Source organism: Aplidium turbinatum, chromosome 7, assembly GCF_918807975.1.
Source record: "Aplidium turbinatum chromosome 7, kaAplTurb1.1, whole genome shotgun sequence".
Taxonomy (NCBI): domain Eukaryota; kingdom Metazoa; phylum Chordata; class Ascidiacea; order Aplousobranchia; family Polyclinidae; genus Aplidium; species Aplidium turbinatum.
The window spans coordinates 18,871,369-18,888,939 of NC_137478.1; the positions used below are offsets into that span (position 1 = coordinate 18,871,369).

The 17,571-nt window shown below is 35.7% G+C and overlaps 1 protein-coding gene across 1 annotated transcript in view; it reads left to right on the forward strand.

Moving 5' to 3' along the window:
• Window positions 1-1,460: 1,460 nt before the first annotated feature.
• The window catches only part of LOC145773980 (sushi, von Willebrand factor type A, EGF and pentraxin domain-containing protein 1-like), a 127,774-nt gene continuing 111,663 nt past the window's right edge, over window positions 1,461-17,571 (forward strand). Inside the window, exons 1-8 of the mRNA XM_082585108.1 lie at window positions 1,461-1,658; window positions 6,133-6,182; window positions 6,570-6,650; window positions 6,984-7,110; window positions 7,238-7,317; window positions 7,903-7,959; window positions 14,527-14,640; window positions 16,323-16,502. Of these exons, the coding sequence (XP_082441234.1) occupies window positions 1,486-1,658; window positions 6,133-6,182; window positions 6,570-6,650; window positions 6,984-7,110; window positions 7,238-7,317; window positions 7,903-7,959; window positions 14,527-14,640; window positions 16,323-16,502 (862 nt within the window). The 5' untranslated portion in view covers window positions 1,461-1,485. The remainder of the gene's footprint in view (window positions 1,659-6,132; window positions 6,183-6,569; window positions 6,651-6,983; window positions 7,111-7,237; window positions 7,318-7,902; window positions 7,960-14,526; window positions 14,641-16,322; window positions 16,503-17,571) is intronic.

Consider the following 17,571-nt stretch of genomic DNA (forward strand, 5'->3'; position numbering starts at 1 on the left):
TCAGACCTAAAAATATTTGTCCTCATTTTGTTTTAGAGTAGCCTATACATATTTGAAAATGATTGATTTTTGTTACAAAAAAGCTGTTTTGAACATTCCTTCAAGCAGCTGACTCCAAGTTTGTTCTCGCTACTTTCTGTCTACACTGCATAATAAAGTTTGTTTTTTCACATTGTTATGATCTTCACATTTAAATTCTGAGTAGATTAAAAAAGGATTTGATATCTTATCGGGTATAGGTTTAAACGAGCAGTGTGATTGACTTTGATTTCATACTGTTGCTGATACGTTTTGACGTGTAAAGCCGTGAGAACAGCTTATAACTACAATGGATTGAGCCACTTATGAAATATACACCATTTTCATGATTACAGTAGGCTATATTGTTGTTTTTGCACCATTTTCGCAACAATCTGAATAAAACATTTTTTTATGTTGTGGTGGACTACTTTTTATGAATTTTGTGGTCACGTATAAGCATTATGTTTGAGAAATCTGAATTAAACCGATTTTGTTCAGCTTAATCGCCTAAGGGCATTTGGAAAATCAAATCTTCCTTATGGATAAATTCCTGAAAAAGGAATTCAAAAAAAAACAACAAAGTAAAAATCAACAAAAAAAAAGTAAAAAAAAGAAGGCATTTTGAATATGAAATTGCAAGGTTTTAACCAGCAGTGAGATAAGGATAACTTACAAAAAGTTCAATTGTAAGTAGCAGATTTTTCAAATATTGATCTTGATGCTTACCTTAATATTGGATATCCATGTTTAATTACAACTCTGCATTCTAAGAATTAATTCTCCTTTACACAAAGCGTGATCTTGACCTTTGCTTTTCAACCATTACGCTTCAATACAAAACTTTTAAATACATGAATAGACAATTTTCATGCAAAAGGCTAAGCTATAAAAGAGTTTGTTATGAAAACAAGCAATTATATTTACTGATTTTATTCGCCTAGTTGTATCATAGAATGCATTGATCAGGGTAACACTTATGACCTGCAATTCTCTAACATTGAGAAGTCAAATTTATGTTTATTAGATTTATGCTTATTCTGATCATTTTTTTTTTTTGTTACGGCAATTAAAAATTTGGATGGTTAACTAATGATTTATACTAAATTGCTAAATAAATAGCTAAAATTTGCAGAAAAACTATATGTTAATATTTCGTACTATCATATCTCAGAGAACATTTGTGTAGCCATCGCATCAAATTGTGATAAAACGTGTAATTTGAGTTTAGCATTGTGACATCGCTGTTTGTGGGTTTGAAATTGGTCAACTCGAAATTGGTAAAATATCACAATTTCAAAGATATAAGACTGAAGCAGTGGATCGAAACACTGCAGCGTACCATTTTGTTACGAGTACGAATGCCTCAGGCCAAACAAAGAAAAAATATAGTTCATAAAAAATGATTTATCAATTTGTTGCCCCGCATTGATCAACAGTAGTGCTCATCAGAGTATTAAAACAGCGATGACAAATTTTTTAATTGTTTCATCAGTGTTTACTTTGCTGAGTGCCTTGTGCGTTGAAGCTCAAATTGGACTACTTGGCCAAGAAGGCATATGCGGTTTTCAACCATTCAATCCAACAGCCCAATTTTGTCGGTTTGGTAGAGGACTTCGTAGAAGAGATTGTATAAACAGGTAAGATATATTATTTTGATATAGCCGTCAATGTATTAAACTAAACACAAAAAGTTCGTACACGAAAGCTCTAGTCTATAGAATATTTGACTTTGTACATTAGCCTACTCTTTTGTATCATAAATCTGAATTTTGAAGCATGGTCAAACTTCAAAAAACTACTAGTTTTGCAACAACGAACGATTGACTATGGCAGGGCTTCCCAAACTGGGGGTCGCGACCCCGCAAGGGGTCGCGTAACAAACTTCAGGGGTCGCAGAGAGTGTGCCAATTTTACTCAAAGTACTTCATATTAACACTTCTGTGCAAGTTATTAATTGTAACCAAACACGCTGAGAGTAACTCAACCAGTAGCGTAAGCGTATTTTCGCAAATTGGTGTAGTAAAACGGAATCGGAATTCAAAACCCTTTTATTGCAATTTGAAGTAAAATGACTTTCAAAAGTTGAAGCTAAAAAGGTTATTAGTGTTGAAAATTGAAGTCGTAATTTTTCTAACGTAAAAATATGCAGACTTTCCCCACCATTTTCGCAATGACATCTGGTTCTTAAAATTAAGCTATTTATCAGATTTTCTTAAAAAACTGAACGAACTTAACTTGTCCCTCCATAGAGAAAACATCTATGTTTTTACATTTGTTTTACATTGAAATCTAAAACTAAAGCGTTCATCAACACATTAAACGTCTGGAATCAAGAAGTTGAAAATGATTCATTTCAAATGTTCTCATTTACTGAAAAGTTTTGGTTAACAAAATGATGTGAAATCAAATGTTAGTAAGCCTTTGGTTATTAAACGTTTGTCAAATCTGTTGACAATTTTAAAAGTATTTTTTTTCTAGAATTGGACAATACCAAGTTGTGTTGAAGCCAAAACCTATTTGCAACGCAAAAACAAAGTAGCTAGCCTACCGAGCGCTTCTCTCAGACGGAAATTGCTGATCTATCTTCTGACTGAAAAGTTTAATTATTGTAAAAATTTATAAATTTTATGCAAAAAACCTTCACACATTTTGGCTTAACGTTAGAGCGGAATATCTAATATGACATGATTCAGCAGTAGGCCTAACCGCACTCCTGTCGTTTGTTTTGACGTATTTGTCTAGAAAATCTCCAGCAGAGGAAACTGAGACAAATGCTGGGCATTCGTTGAGAGGATCGTCTCACCAATGACGCAATTACAAAGATCAGTTAAAGTCTCCCTCAACCCAGCAAACATTGATCTAGAATAGTGGAAAACAACTTGCTTATGATAAGTCAATCTGGAAGAAGAGAACATGGGAAGGCACGAAATTTAAAAAAAAGCAGGATACAAACGGTTCAGAAAAATATTAGAAAAAAGCTAACACAACCACGTTCCCAACTCTCCATACAATGTGACTTTTCCTACGTCTTTTCCGCTGTAGACTTGGCCTCCAAAGCCACATTCGACTAGAAAATAAAACCAATGCTCGGACACGAGCTGGAGTCTACGACGACAATTTGTGCGAGTCAGCGTTTTTAACGTTGTTGAACAAACACTGTCAAAACTAAGAAACATTGAAACCGCCTTGGGACCAGCATTAGCCAATTGAGCTACAGTTGGACTCGCTCTGTAGCAGAAAACGGTTGCATCCATCACATTCACATCCATCTAAATAAATAGGTTTGGTTCTTTGTTTTGTTTCCAGCCCTGCAAACATTGTACCTCGGTCCAACGTAGTGTGACAGTTGGTAAAATAGTGCTTCTCTGTTGACCCAACGTATCTTGGACCATTCGTGGCAGTTGGGCCAACTTATTTTAAAATCTTTGGGCCAACGAAAAAAAATTGAGGGGTTACCGTAGTTCGCCCGCAAATAATGACATTGGCCCAACGTTCTGTACAACTGCACACCAACATTGGCAAGAACGACTTCCTAATTCTAAGTTTTTTTGCATTTTCATTGTCCCATTACAATTGTAAAAGGAATATTATGAAGCAAACTTAAACAATTCTTGGAAGGTATCTTCAATTAAAATATTTCAAAAGTTGGCAAAATTGGCAAAACTACACTACCTTCAGCCAACTCGAACAACCGTCAGCCAACGTTGGGCCAAGAAAAAATGTTTACTAGGTAAGTTCGTTCAGTTTTTTAAGAAAATCTGATAAATAGCTTAATTTTAAGAACCAGATGTCATTGCGAAAATGGTGGGGAAAGTTTGCATATTTTTACGTTAGAAAAATTACGACTTCAATTTTCAACACTAATAACCTTTTTAGCTTCAACTTTTGAAAGCCATTTTACTTCACATTGCAATAAAAGGGTTTTGAATTCCGATTCCGTTTTACCACACCAATTTGCGAAAATACGCTTACGCTACTGGTTGAGTTACTCTCAGCGTGTTTGGTTACAATTAATAACTTGCACAGAAGTGTTAATATGAAGTACTTTGAGTAAAATTGGCACACTCTCTGCGACCCCTGAAGTTTGTTACGCGACCCCTTGCGGGGTCGCGACCCCCAGTTTGGGAAGCCCTGCGTTAACCAACTGAGCTATCGGAGACATCGGAGACATATTAGTAACGTATGATGTTTGAGGTGTATGAGTCACAATTTCTGTTTGTAGGTGTGTGACGTCACGACAATTGACTCTGCCCTAGGTTGAATGCAAAATTTAAGGTCAATTTGAGCAACTTCCATTTCTGTGCTCTACATTGACCACCATAATGTATAAAAATGCTTTCATTTTAATTCGAAATTAAATTTTGTATGATTTGATAAAGCTGGGCTTTGAGGTAACGGTTTATGATGGAGCAGCAACATTGCAACAATAAGTGAAGAATTCAAGAAAGCGCAAAGTCATGGCTGTACAAAAACAATAATATTAAATCTATCATGCCGCTTTTTGATTTAAGCCCAATTCAACTTTAAAATGTTTCAAATATTCAGATGCTTTAAAATTGTAGGCTACTATTTTTTTTTTGTGAAAATACATACTCCTTTTCCTATCTAATACCATGGCCACCTAAAGATACGGCCTGATTTGTTACATTTTGCAGAAATTTCCAGGTTTTTCTAACTTTGGGCGAACGTCTAAATAAATTTGTCTAAAAATTCTATTTTTACGCTATCTTTATTCTTTTCCCAGGTGACACAATAGGCTTTAACATCCTCACATGTTGAAAAACAAAGAAAATTTGATTTCGAAGATTTTAGTCAGACTGTTAATTTTCAATAACAGTCTGATTTTGCGTTTTTCAACTTACTTTTTCTCATTTACTACTGCTTCCCCAAGGCAACAAAAAAGTTTTTTGTCATTAGGAAACCGCAAAAAGCAAAAACATCTCAAAAAATGTCGGTCAAGCACTAGCAGTAGCTGTAATCAAAATCTGCAAAATGTGACAAATCAGGCCGCATCTCCAGGTGGCCATGCTAATACCTTCACAATAACAGCTTGTTGCCAAAACCATTCCTCGATAGAACAGAATGTAACACGAGGTGAAGTTTAATTTACTCTATCAAAAAAAGGTTTTAAAAACTCGAGGGGGTGTTGTAATTGTTTTATAAACTAAAATTCAGCAATTCACCCAATAAAGCTATTTCACGTAACTTATCGAAGATGTTGACGTTTTCAATTGAGATTATTAAACTAAAAAGTAACCGTATTTGATGAGTTTCCAACACCCTTTTAAAGATTTAAGATCGTTAAAAGAACAATTCGGGTTGCTAATGGGATGTCTTGCTAAAACAAGACACCTAAAACTGGCACTTTTTTAAGAGGATAATTGCAGCAAAGCTATTGAAAAAAGACGTAGTTTTCCCTCAAATAACAATTGTGTCAAAAAATATTACTGCTTTTTTGTTTCGTTAGTTTGCAATTTGAAAATGACATAGACTATAGCCTACAGTACTTTTACACGAAATGAGTTGTTTTTTTAAGATACATATCTTGCCGTTAGATCAGTGTGATTGGTCATTTGTTAGTGGTGAAAAATTATATTATTTTTTAAAAGTACGGTAGTCTATGTCATCGTAAACTTCTGACTTTGTCGAGTAAGTAATAAAACAAAATTGATATAAACACACAAGATGTTGATATCCCTTTTTGTGTTTGTCTGCCTTTTTGCTCAATAACACAAATTAAATACAAATCCAATACATTATTAGTCAAACTCAAATTTTTCTCTTTCTTTGATGACATTCGTTTAGTTTCATATAAAAGCATCTTTTCAGCTATTTATGCAAACCAAGTAGTCCATCTATATTTCGTTAGTAACTTACATTATTTTTAGTTTGCTTCTTGGTTTTCCTTAAAACAGATTCAAAATGTTTTATCTGCAGTAAAAAGATAGTAAAAACCTTGAGAAATGTCAAAATTTCTTTATCTTACAAGCATTGCAGTTAAAATACTTGAGAAAAGAGTTATGGTTAAATTGGTTTTATTCATTTTAGAGTGTTTCGTGTGAAAAAATGGTATTGCATTAAAAAAGAAAACATACAGTATTTTCATTTTAGGGGATGCTGTATTTCTCTCTATGGCAGGAGAGGTTGTTATGAAAGAGGAGGTAAGTATTGTGCACGCAGGGTTATTAATGTAGGTACAGTACGCCTGAAGATAAACACGTGGATGTGTTTTTTGCCTTCCCGTCCACTTAATTTAAATCTACAACCACCAGGTGTAAACGGGATAAAACAAAAAAGAATCCTGAAGATAAAGTCTTATGTAAAATAGATCATCATTTTGAGTAAATGTAGCCTAACCATTTTTTTTTTTCTTAACCTGATTTATGATTGGTAGTCCCAGCAGAATTAGATGAAATAGACAAGAAGGAAAGGACAACCATCCTTATGCTATGAGTAATGTATTTCAATGTATTTTATCCATTACCACCTGTGATGGTATTATTATTTTTACACTAAATAAAATAATGCAGCTTGACGTATGTGTTTAGATCGCAGACCTACACTGTCATTCAGGCCATCTCAAACCCCCCAAGTTGGCACGGGACAGGGTGGTGGAGGTCTCACTTCATGTATGCCAAATAATAATGGATTTTTGGGAGTTGTAAAAAATAGTTTTTTGTAGATAGTACCATTATGATAGCAAACTGACAAATTGTTGAATGGATTTGTTTTAATTTTATCTATGAACTTGTTCACAAGTGAAGTAATTTTCGACTGCGTGGTGTTGAAGTGTTGGGTTTTCTTCTATATCTTATTAAAGAACTGAGAATTATCAAAGTTTTTGCTGCTAATCTGCAAAACACTGCTTAGTTAAAAACTACGGTATATTGTATTTGTATGAGGTACGTTGTTGATATTGTATTGTATTAAATTGACGCCTTTGAGCTTGACGTCTTTTGTAGTTGGTCTAACGTTTGGTGGTCAACCTGGCTACCGGGGATCATCTATTCAAAAGTTTTGTGGTACTATTGGCCTTCCGTGTGGCCTCCTCCCTGCAATCCCATTTAGAGGATCTCGAAGGAATTTAATGTAAGCAATATGCGATATTTATTTTTAAGTCATTTAAAAAATGAGTTATTAATTTAGACGATATTGTTGTTTGTATAAGGTAGAAAAATTTAGCATAAAATTTTAAGCATTGTTTGATATATTTTAGTGCATTACGATCTGTGTGCTGGAGACATGGCTGCTGCTGGAATAGTGCACGAAAACAATGCTTCCGTTCAAGATATCATGGTACGATTATTCAACGTAGGCTTAAATACGTTGTAGAAATGTATGATTTGTGAATTTTTTGTTTTTTTGTTTTTGCGGTATGTCATTAATGATAGATTTTTTAAAGTTTAAAATAACAAAATTGTAATATCAGTTGGGATTATTCCTGCAATTGCAAACCGATTTCAGTTTTTACAAAAACCAAACTTCAACCAAATGAAAACTTGTTTTTTTTGCCATAACTTTATAATTGTTTGTTTTGAAGGATGATAACACGTTTCCGTCATAGCCTACATATCACCACTGTGACCACTTATTGCAAAACATACAACACGTGTTCTTTTTAGAGTCGTATGATCAAACTGTAATGTAGTGACGAATCTGCCCAATCGCAAAGCAAAACGCTTTCTCAAACTTGTTTATGCATTTAACCAAAGTATGTGAATAATACGATCAATTGTATAACCAACAAATGACTAGCAATGGTTTGAAATTTAACATTCAAGTGCAATGACAAGATAACTTTGATAAAGTGGTACACCAATAGCCAAATACGTTTGTTGAGCCATAACGCGCCACGTACTTCAATCTAAACATTGTTTGTAGTGACCTCCCTTCGAAGCGAATGCCCGCCAGGTTTTGAAAATCCTCCTGCATGTACAGGTAAGCCAGCAACGTTTTGCAAAAAATGTGTAACGCTAAACAATAATATTTGGTATCAATGTCTTAACTTTATGGATTAACTTTATTATAAAAGCATGTAGGGGAGGCTGGAGTAAGATGAGCATCTTTTCGCTCAAGTTGCTTTGTAATAAAATGATTTGCTTTAGAATTTTTTTAAAAGGGTGGAAGTGAATCACCAGTGCATTAGTTACATTTTAGATTGAGTTTGATCATTGTGTGATAAATATTTTTTTTATATTGTTCTGGTGGCTTGATTGCCCTCTTGATTTGCAATGCAATAATGTGCTGACGTTGAGTTTGCGTTGTTCTTCTCTGTCTACCATGACGTGGCTTTCCTGCGGACTCAGGCGTTTCATTTTTAATTGTCGCTTCTGCCCCGTGCCGGGAGCCGTTGTGTGTGGACAGACCACTTGACTTTTTGTGTTGAATTTTTCTTATGCTGAAATCAGTATTAGCGAAAAACAAGCGAGAGCGGATGCCAAGATCAGCTCAGTGACCAATTGGTTTTGCGTTTGGCTCTTGCGCTGGTAGATCTGAGATCGATTCCAGGTCAAGTCATACCGCAGACTTAGACAGTGAAAACGGTACCGATTGTGGTCTTTCCTGCATAAAGCAGAGAGGATAAGTCGGGCAATAGTGTGATAACATCTTAAACTCTGATACAAAAATTGAAAGAAAAAATAGATACAAAAATTAAAAGAAAAAATATGAGCCCTATCGTTAAAAAACCTTAGTTGTTGCAGAGCGACAATAAATAAAACAATAACATTAGGACGCCAGGAGGCCCTTACAATACGTGTGTACTTTAAATTTGAGTGTAACCGTTTTGAAGTTTAAAGTGTGTACAAAAATCAGATTTTTATCTCAATTACAGACTCAATAAATCAAAATAAATAAAAGGTTACAAGTTACGGCTGTAACAAGAAGAAAGAGGGATTTTGACCATACAAAGTAATGTTTGCTCTTGGTAGTTCGCCAATTGAGCAATTTGCTAGAAGACATCCTGTTGTTGCATTGTGCATAGCTCAACGCTCCGGTAGTTTGACCACTTCGGCAAGATGGGTGAAAATACCAAAATGTGGTTCCTTGCGTACCACAAATGGAAAAATCACCACCCTGCATCACCTATAGTAACAAGGCATTCCTATCTGGTAGGCTATACGATTTACTCAACTTACCCCGACAAAATTGTATGGGTGAGTTGAACAACTCTCCATTAAGTTGAAGAATTCTCTTGCCAGTCCATTTCATTATTGCTAGGCGTTGCTTTATAACATAACACTACATTTTTATTGCATCCAATGATGCTAAAAAACATAAATTCAACGGTTCAAAAATTAACGCTATTTCATTTGGTAGAAGTGGAGCAACTACTCCAACGTACCTACCTCAATTGCACACTTTACCCCATCCTAAGTTTCGTGACAAAATTGTAATATTTTAAAAAGTACAAAACCAACTAATCTAAAATTTTATTCAATATCCTTACCCATTATACTTAACAAAAAAACAAAAATTAATTTATATAGTGTAACAATAAAAATATTCATTTTTTGCAATAGAAAAAAAAGTTTGATTTTTCGACATGAACACAATAATTGCATGGCGTTGCAAAATAGAATTCTTTCTAGACATTATTATTAAATTGACTGAAGTAGCATTATGGGCTATATTCAGGACAAAAAAAAAAGGTTGCTGATCTTACGCCATTGCATACTTTACCTCAGTCTCCCCTAATATCAAAAGTTAATAACCTTCTAAACTGTTTTACGAACGTTAACTACTATACTAATGAACTAATATTAAAAATAAACGGAACTTCCGCACGTACAGTACAATAAGTTTTGTCTTCATTAGGCTAATTATTACAAAGACTCCTTCTACTAGCAAAACTCAGTAGCCTACAACGTGTTCATGTGGTCAATTAAGATTCTGTTAAATTAAACAGCTTTAGCCAAGCAGCAAAACACACTGCGTCATCCTTTTCTTTAATTTTTAGTTTTTGTAATAATCGACCCTCATACCTCCCGGGGGAGATGGTTGTTTAGGGGCCCACTCGTTCAAAGTTGTTTAATGTTTTTTTTTGGCTATTTGAAAAGAAAAAAATGTAAATGTTGCTACAGAAGCTCGATTTATAGCTTAAAATAAGCAAAGGCCTATTTCACCGCTTCCAAAACCCCAGTTAAGTGGACCACTTCTCTGTTTAGGGGCCCATCCTTATTCATATTTAGTTGGTGCAACGTTTTTCCGCATTTTAACGTAAACGATGTTACTATATCTACTGCTATAACAACTCGACATTTTATAGCTTAGGTTGCATTCGTTGTTGATCATTTGAAATGACTGTTATCAGCGAAACCAGTAAATATATGCTATTTTGTTGAATTTATAAAAGAAATAATAGACTACGGTAGGCTACTACGCTCTCGCTTTTTTGGAAAATATGCTTCAACGGTTGATAGCATAAGACTCGTGCAAAATTAAATGCTACCGAAACGACGAAGATGGCCAATAATGACATACGGAATCGTTGACAGGGTTATCCAGTGCATACTTGTGTATTCGAGATGATTTTTTTAAATATAAAAACATTTTAGAAGGAGGAGGGAAGGCATGCATACGGAAGGAAACTCCATCTCGCCAGATTTTTTTATAACTACCTTGTTTAAGTGGACTGTTTTGCATTCAACTAAGTCTTTTTTTTAAATAAACACTGTGTCATCTGTTTCTTTAGTTTTTGTATTTCAAGAGTGATACAATTACGTGTTTTGGACACGGCCTTTTTCACTGCCAAATTATCCTCTGAAAACGGTCCTGTAAAATCTTTTATTTATTTTAGTTAAACTCCATAGCCCTTTGCATTGTTATGTAGTCAAACAGGGAGTCCCACCAGATTGTGGAGTTAGTCTGGTGTTTTTGATCTGAATTCACAACCTATGGTTTGAAAAATGTTTCAGGCACCTCTACTAAAAAGTAAAGGCCTTCATTTGGAGGGAAGGGGAAAGGGTGAGATGCAGCTCACACGGCTTGTAGGATAGGCCTATATGCCTTCTTTTTTGTCATATATATTCAAAGTGCAATAATTCTTTGTTGAAAGTACTGTAATATTGCATTCAATATTTAAACTTTCACAGAGAAGTTCGATTTATACTTTAATCATTTGCTGTTAATCGAACTATTATAGTTTTTACTTCCCGATACCCGTTTAGGCTTTTACTATCATGCTTTTCATATTTACATGTCTAAACATTCAATCCAAAAGTACAGTTACATAATTATGCAAAGACCGTGAGAGTTTATATTTTCCCAACAAATAGTCTGGGCAATATTATGTCTTGGTCAGACTATGAAGTAAGTTATAGCATTTGACTACTCTTGATAAAAAATGGCACGTTGTAGGCTACCATACGCTCTACTTCCCCAGTAACCACTGAACATACCATCAACACGCGTGATTCGTTGGGTTGAGTAAGCTATCTACGTCGTCTACGAAAAACATTATAGGCTATGCAACGTCAAGAGTGTGATGTCACATTTTTTGTTTTCAATACAAAACTTAAAAAACTAGTTGCTGCAAACAAACAAAAAAATATTGTCAATGCAAGCTGAGAATGGTAGATTAATCTTACACAATATAACTTACTGGTCAATATGAGAAAATGGGTGTTTTCGTTTTCGTTTCGATTTGAAAAAAATTCGAATGCATTCACCCCTTTGAGAATATCCTGCGTATACGCCACTGGTAGGGCAAAACGGGATACTTAAGCCTAAACAGTCATAAAATTCTAGGGACTTAAGAAAAACGAACAATTTTTGTTTTATCAGAAAGGTCGGGCATCATGCTACACAAATCAAACAAAAACAATATCAAAAATGATAATGCTCATTTAATTATCAAATGAATCCCAGAGGTGCCTTTTTTCCCATTTTGCCCCATGGGTGGGGCAAAATGCAAAATACATGCAAAACAGCAGAAATAACATGCAAAATACACATGCAACATGCAAAATAGAAGAAATAACATTTGAACCACAATTAAGATCAGTTTTGTTCGTTTTTGATATTGTCATTTCCATTCTTATTCAATGCATAGACTCAATCACAAGTGTAAACAATAAGACTATTGTCATCCTGACCTCCTGCACAAGAACAATGTGCCCAATGCCCATTGCTCACAAGAACAACAACAAATCCACCCTTCATCAGATGTCGAATAGCTGTGCAGCTTTCTTGTATCCACATTCTTTATTCACAATGCACTCAGGGGCGCCGGAACGATTTTTGACTGGGGGGGGGGGGCAAAATTACAAAAAAAGGGAACTTTTGTTTGCTAAAAGGCTAATTTTTTTTCAAGTTTTAAGACATCGCCATAATGCTAATCTATTAGCTTACTATGTATTCAGAAATTTTAGCCTACATGTGTCCGGTATACAAAGAAGGGCATCATGCTATGTTATCATGATGTAACCGACTGTCAAGCCTTAAAGCAGCCTGCGGCCATGGCCGCTAAGTAGTGCTTGAATGACCGCCGGTGCTACCTCCTCAATCGGCCAAGTTTGGCCGCCGGTCTCTTTTAGCCAATTATTTAATTTCGCAATAGAATGATCGTGGATTAACTGTGGAAAATATGTAGTATCAAAGAGTGACGCAAAATTAGGTCAGCGCGTCATAATCGCCACTGTTGCATTGTGCGGGAATATTTGTTATTGATGGAATATATCCATCTGCGATCATCAGTCTTATTTGTAATTCCCGACGTTTATTTTAACAAAGTCTTAATACAAAGTGCTAATTTACATCGGCTGGCAATATTGTCGTTTTTATGTCGATTCGATGTTGTCGGACATTGAATCGTTGTTAAAAAGGAGAACTAGGTTTGTTGACATCCCAGGGGAAAACATTTTTGGATCATATTTTGCAAAAAGCATGCTTCTTTTAGTAATGTTCTTCACATCATTGAAATACTTATTTTATTACCTTGGCGTCATCGTCAACACATTTCGAACGTTGTTTTTCGTTGCTAAAAAGAATTCTAGGGGAGTGACGAACTTCTTTAAAATCAGCCACATTGGAGACACTCGTGCGAGTGTCGTTAGATAGTCCCGCAGTACTGGATTACAATCCCGATTAAGCAGTTATTGCGTGGTGCAACGATTCTATTTTCAGGACGTCGCCCAGGCCCAGACTTCAACATCGCTAAGTGATCATTTTAGCATTGTTGCAAGTTTAATTCTATTTACATGTGCTATCGTTATTTTTATTTTGTATTTCGGTCTCCAAGCACGCAGATTTGGCCGCCGAGAAGAAGCTCCCGGTAGGCCACGATGGCTGCCGGAAAAAAACGAGTTTTAAGGCCTGTACTGTGTTGCAAAATTTTGTGCCGTAAATATTATTTTGAGGCAAAAATGAAAGATTATAATTAGGCTAAAAGCGAATAGCAGAAATTGTTATGTTGCAAAATGTGCAGTAGCTTACATGACTTTAAAAAGGCACCATTGCCCCCCTGCCCCTCCATCTACAGAAAAATTGAGGGCAGGGGGCATCCGCCCCCCGCGCCCCCCCGCTTCCGACGCCCCTGAATGCACTTTATAGCGGCTTTCCTTGTGCCTTCATCCCAATTTTGCCGCGTTGTTTTTCGAATATAAGTTCTTACCATTTTACTTTTGTACCAAAAATATTAGCTAGGATATTCCTGAATGATAAGCTATAATTTAAGATCTATTAATAAACAAACAGTTTAATTCTGCTATGTCCTGTAGCATATAGCTTCCAGAAGTAAGCTTACAAAAACGAAGAAACCGTTTCACATGTAGTTTCATGCAATGATGTAACTATCCCATTATGCCCCATTGCACTACACAGAAAAAACTGGTTGTAAAACACTTGCAGTGAAAGGAAATTCAAATACTTTCCTTCTTATGCTATCACTACTTTCTAAAGTATTATGAAAAAAAGCAGCAACTGCAACAAATAATTATTTAGTATAAAAAAATCACGTGAACATTTGGCCGTTTTTTTGAACGAATTACCTGTCTTTTAAATTCTGCTGCACAAAACACCTCTGTACACTGAAATTACAGAATTGAACTAAAAACTGATTCAATTCCAAGCTGGCTACTTCCTACCAAAATTTCCGCTATGTGGCGTAAGTAGTATTTTTTTAAAAACGAGAACCTCGTTTTGCCCTACCACCTCATTTTTCCCTACTTTCCCATAAAAACACTGTGCGTTTTAATTTGTTGCTATGAAACGTTTTTGTTTGCATTGCAAAAAAGCGTTGTGTTTTGTTTTTCATCTGAGGGTTATTAAGAGTTTGCATTTACCAATAAAGTAAATCTTGTGCTGCTGCATTTTGTTGCTAATCTAAACTTAAAGTTTAACAACAAAGCACTTTATAAGTTGTCATGGTTGTCATCTCTTTATCTACACACGTTTATTAATTTTTATGTTATTTTGTGAACTAACTTCGGCTGACAGTCATCCTAGACTCCAAAGAGAAGAAACAACAATTATTTCAAGTTAATTCTAAGTTTTTAAAAATTGCAGATATAAATGATTGCGCTTCTACTCCGTGTGCCAATCAAGGAACTTGTCGAGATGGGATTGATTCATTTCAGTGCGAATGTGCTTCAGGAGTCAGCGGAACGACTTGCACAGAAGGTACGTACTGGTATTTTAGCTGAACAAATTGATTGAAAAATACAAATTACCTTTTATCTCCTATCAATAGATTTAAATCTCAACACGTGTTGGAAATAGCTTGCCACGTTTGTAGTGCAACAAGACGAACTCTCTACAAAATATCTTTTGCAGTATGATCTAAAATGTTCCTCTCTAACGCAGTGAAATCTCATTATCATGCGACAATATCTTTTTCTACTACATGCCTGAAACAGGGTTATTAGGCTTGCCGGCATGAAACATAGATTAAGTTTCAATTACTCTCTATTTGATGACAAGAAACTTTGTTTCAATATCTACGTGACTTCTGGACTTCTGGAACAAAGAATCTTCAAAATCAAACCATGCTGATTCGACTCTCAGGGTGTGCGCTTGAACAACGCACGTTGAAGACTGCTCTCCATTCAGCGGCATCTAATGGATGCAATAATTCCCCGGCAAGAACACTTCAACAATCGGAAGCTTCACTCTGTCAATCTCGGTGACCAAGCCGCGAATTTTTTTTCCCACGAACTTTTTGTTACTTTGCATCAGAGTTGGATCAATTACATTAATTTAGTACAATTACAATTACTCCTTTGAATGTTTCAATTACATTACAATTACAATTATTCAGTGCTAAAAATGTCAAATTACAATTACAATTTCAATGAAGGGATGCCTTTCGGCATGGCATAGACTACACATGCACACTACAGTCAAGCCAACGGCCACTTGTTTAAAAATCATTTAATAATTACAATTACTCGTAAACAATTGTGGGTAGAAAAATCAATAAATGAAAAAGGGGCGCCTTTCACCAGGTAAAATAATGCACAATAAACTAATTGGCGTTTCTTACAATAGAAGGGGTTTTGGAAAAAAAGGACTGGATAAGGTGGTAGCTGAGGCGCAACAATACTAAATGTAATTGAAAGTGTAATTGAGCCAAAATTTTAGCAAATTACAATTACAATTACACAGAATGAAAATGTCTCAATTACATTACAATTACATGAAAAACTGTAATTAATTACATCAGTTACAATTACCAATTACAATTGATCCAACTCTGCTTCGCATAGAGTTTGTAGTAATACCGTGTGAATGCATACAATTTTTCTTTGGCGTGTTTAGTTCAGTGGTTTCATCTTGTGCCTCATGTTCGTGAGAACAACGGTTCGACGCCCATTGAAGACTTTTTTTTTTAAATTAATTTTTGCGGTGTACAAAAGCTTTTCAAAAAAAGTAGGGTTTATGGGTTAGGGTTAATTCTTAATCAATGCGGAAAATCTTACTTTTAGAGTGACCAGAGTCAATTTTTTTTTTATCAACTTTTTTATACTTGACTAGACTAGATGTGTCTCCAAGCTACGTTTTTTTTCAAGTTCAATGTTTAGATTTGGACCTGGAGGACACAAAACTGACTTTGAAAACCGCGCGAAAAAAAATAATTTATAAAAACAGTTACGCGCGCCGCGCGGTAACCAGTAATGGCTACACTTACAGAAATATGGAAATGAGACAGAAAGTTCGTGGAAAAAAAATTCGTGACCGGGCCTGCGTCAGTGATTCAAGCCTCTACAAGTATGCGAAACTGCCAGGATTAAGCTCTGCAAGAAGCTTTCCCAGTCCGAGGATAAAGATTCAATCAACCAATCTCATTTATTTTTAATTTTTAGTTTGCTTTACTATTCCTTCTGGTTCTGGAGGGGCTACACCTAACCCAAGCTCAGGTCCTCTAAATACAAACGATAGGGTAACGTTTACATGTCCAAACAATTATCAGCTCATTGGAAGTGGCACTATAACCTGTCAAAGAGATGGAACGTTTTCACCCCAACCCCCAACTTGTGTTCAACGTAAGATTCAAATAATTTGGTTTTTCAATTTATTGTTAAGTGGTGTTAAAGTAATGTAATGCATTTTTAAGTTTGCTAGTCTCATACGTTATCAAACTACTTTTGTTAATATTGACGCCAGTTTGTGTTTGTAGCTGTTTGTTTGAAATAAAACAAAGAATCGAGATAAAGTTGTCATTTTTTAGGTTCTAATTTATTGAAATGGTACTAACCATTTATTTTCAGTAACAATGGCCGACTTTGTTTTGATTAGTACCTATAGCCAGGCGCGGATTTATGGGGGGGCCCAGGGGGCCCGGGCCCCCCCTGAAAAATTTTGTGAGGAATTGTTGAAATTGTATGTTTCCGCATCAAATGGTTTGATATGCTTCTATACAGCTGATGTTAGTCCCACGGCGGACTTAACTTATCCCGGGGGGGGGGGGGGGGGGGGAATAGATTTTTGTTGTTATGGTTGAAATTACCCATCGATCAGACTCCGTTATTTTCTTTCATACAACTTCAAATACACTTTAATAGCAACATTTGTTGGGGCTGAAACCAACGCTGATCCAAATGGCGTCAGTTGAAACAATCTGAAACATTGAATGGCTCAGTGGCGTAGCCAGGGGGGTTTGGGGGTTACAACCCTCCCCCTTGGCACGCATGTGACGTCACGATATTGAGAATGATGCTTTCAGTCTCTTTATGTCTCTAAAACAAAGTTTACTTAACTTTAAACGAAACTGCATTAAAAGAGCGAGTTTTGCCAATACCAAATATTCAAATATCTCAGCCAGGAATTAGCAACAAGAAAACATAGAGACTTAGCTTTATTTCCGAAAAATGCTGAAGAAAACATGATCTCATCTTTTTGCTATGCCACCTGACAGCACCATTTTATAGGAATTTTCATACCCACATTTTTGTTGAATATGCTCTCAGAATGCACCAAATTCAAAGTAAATTTTCAAAATTTTCTGGGGGAGGCCCCCAGACCCCCCGCTGCTGGGTGTCGTCTTAAGCGAACACTCCGGTGGCTTCGCCAGCCTGACGTCAAAAAAAAAACCCTTTCAAAATTTCTGGCTAC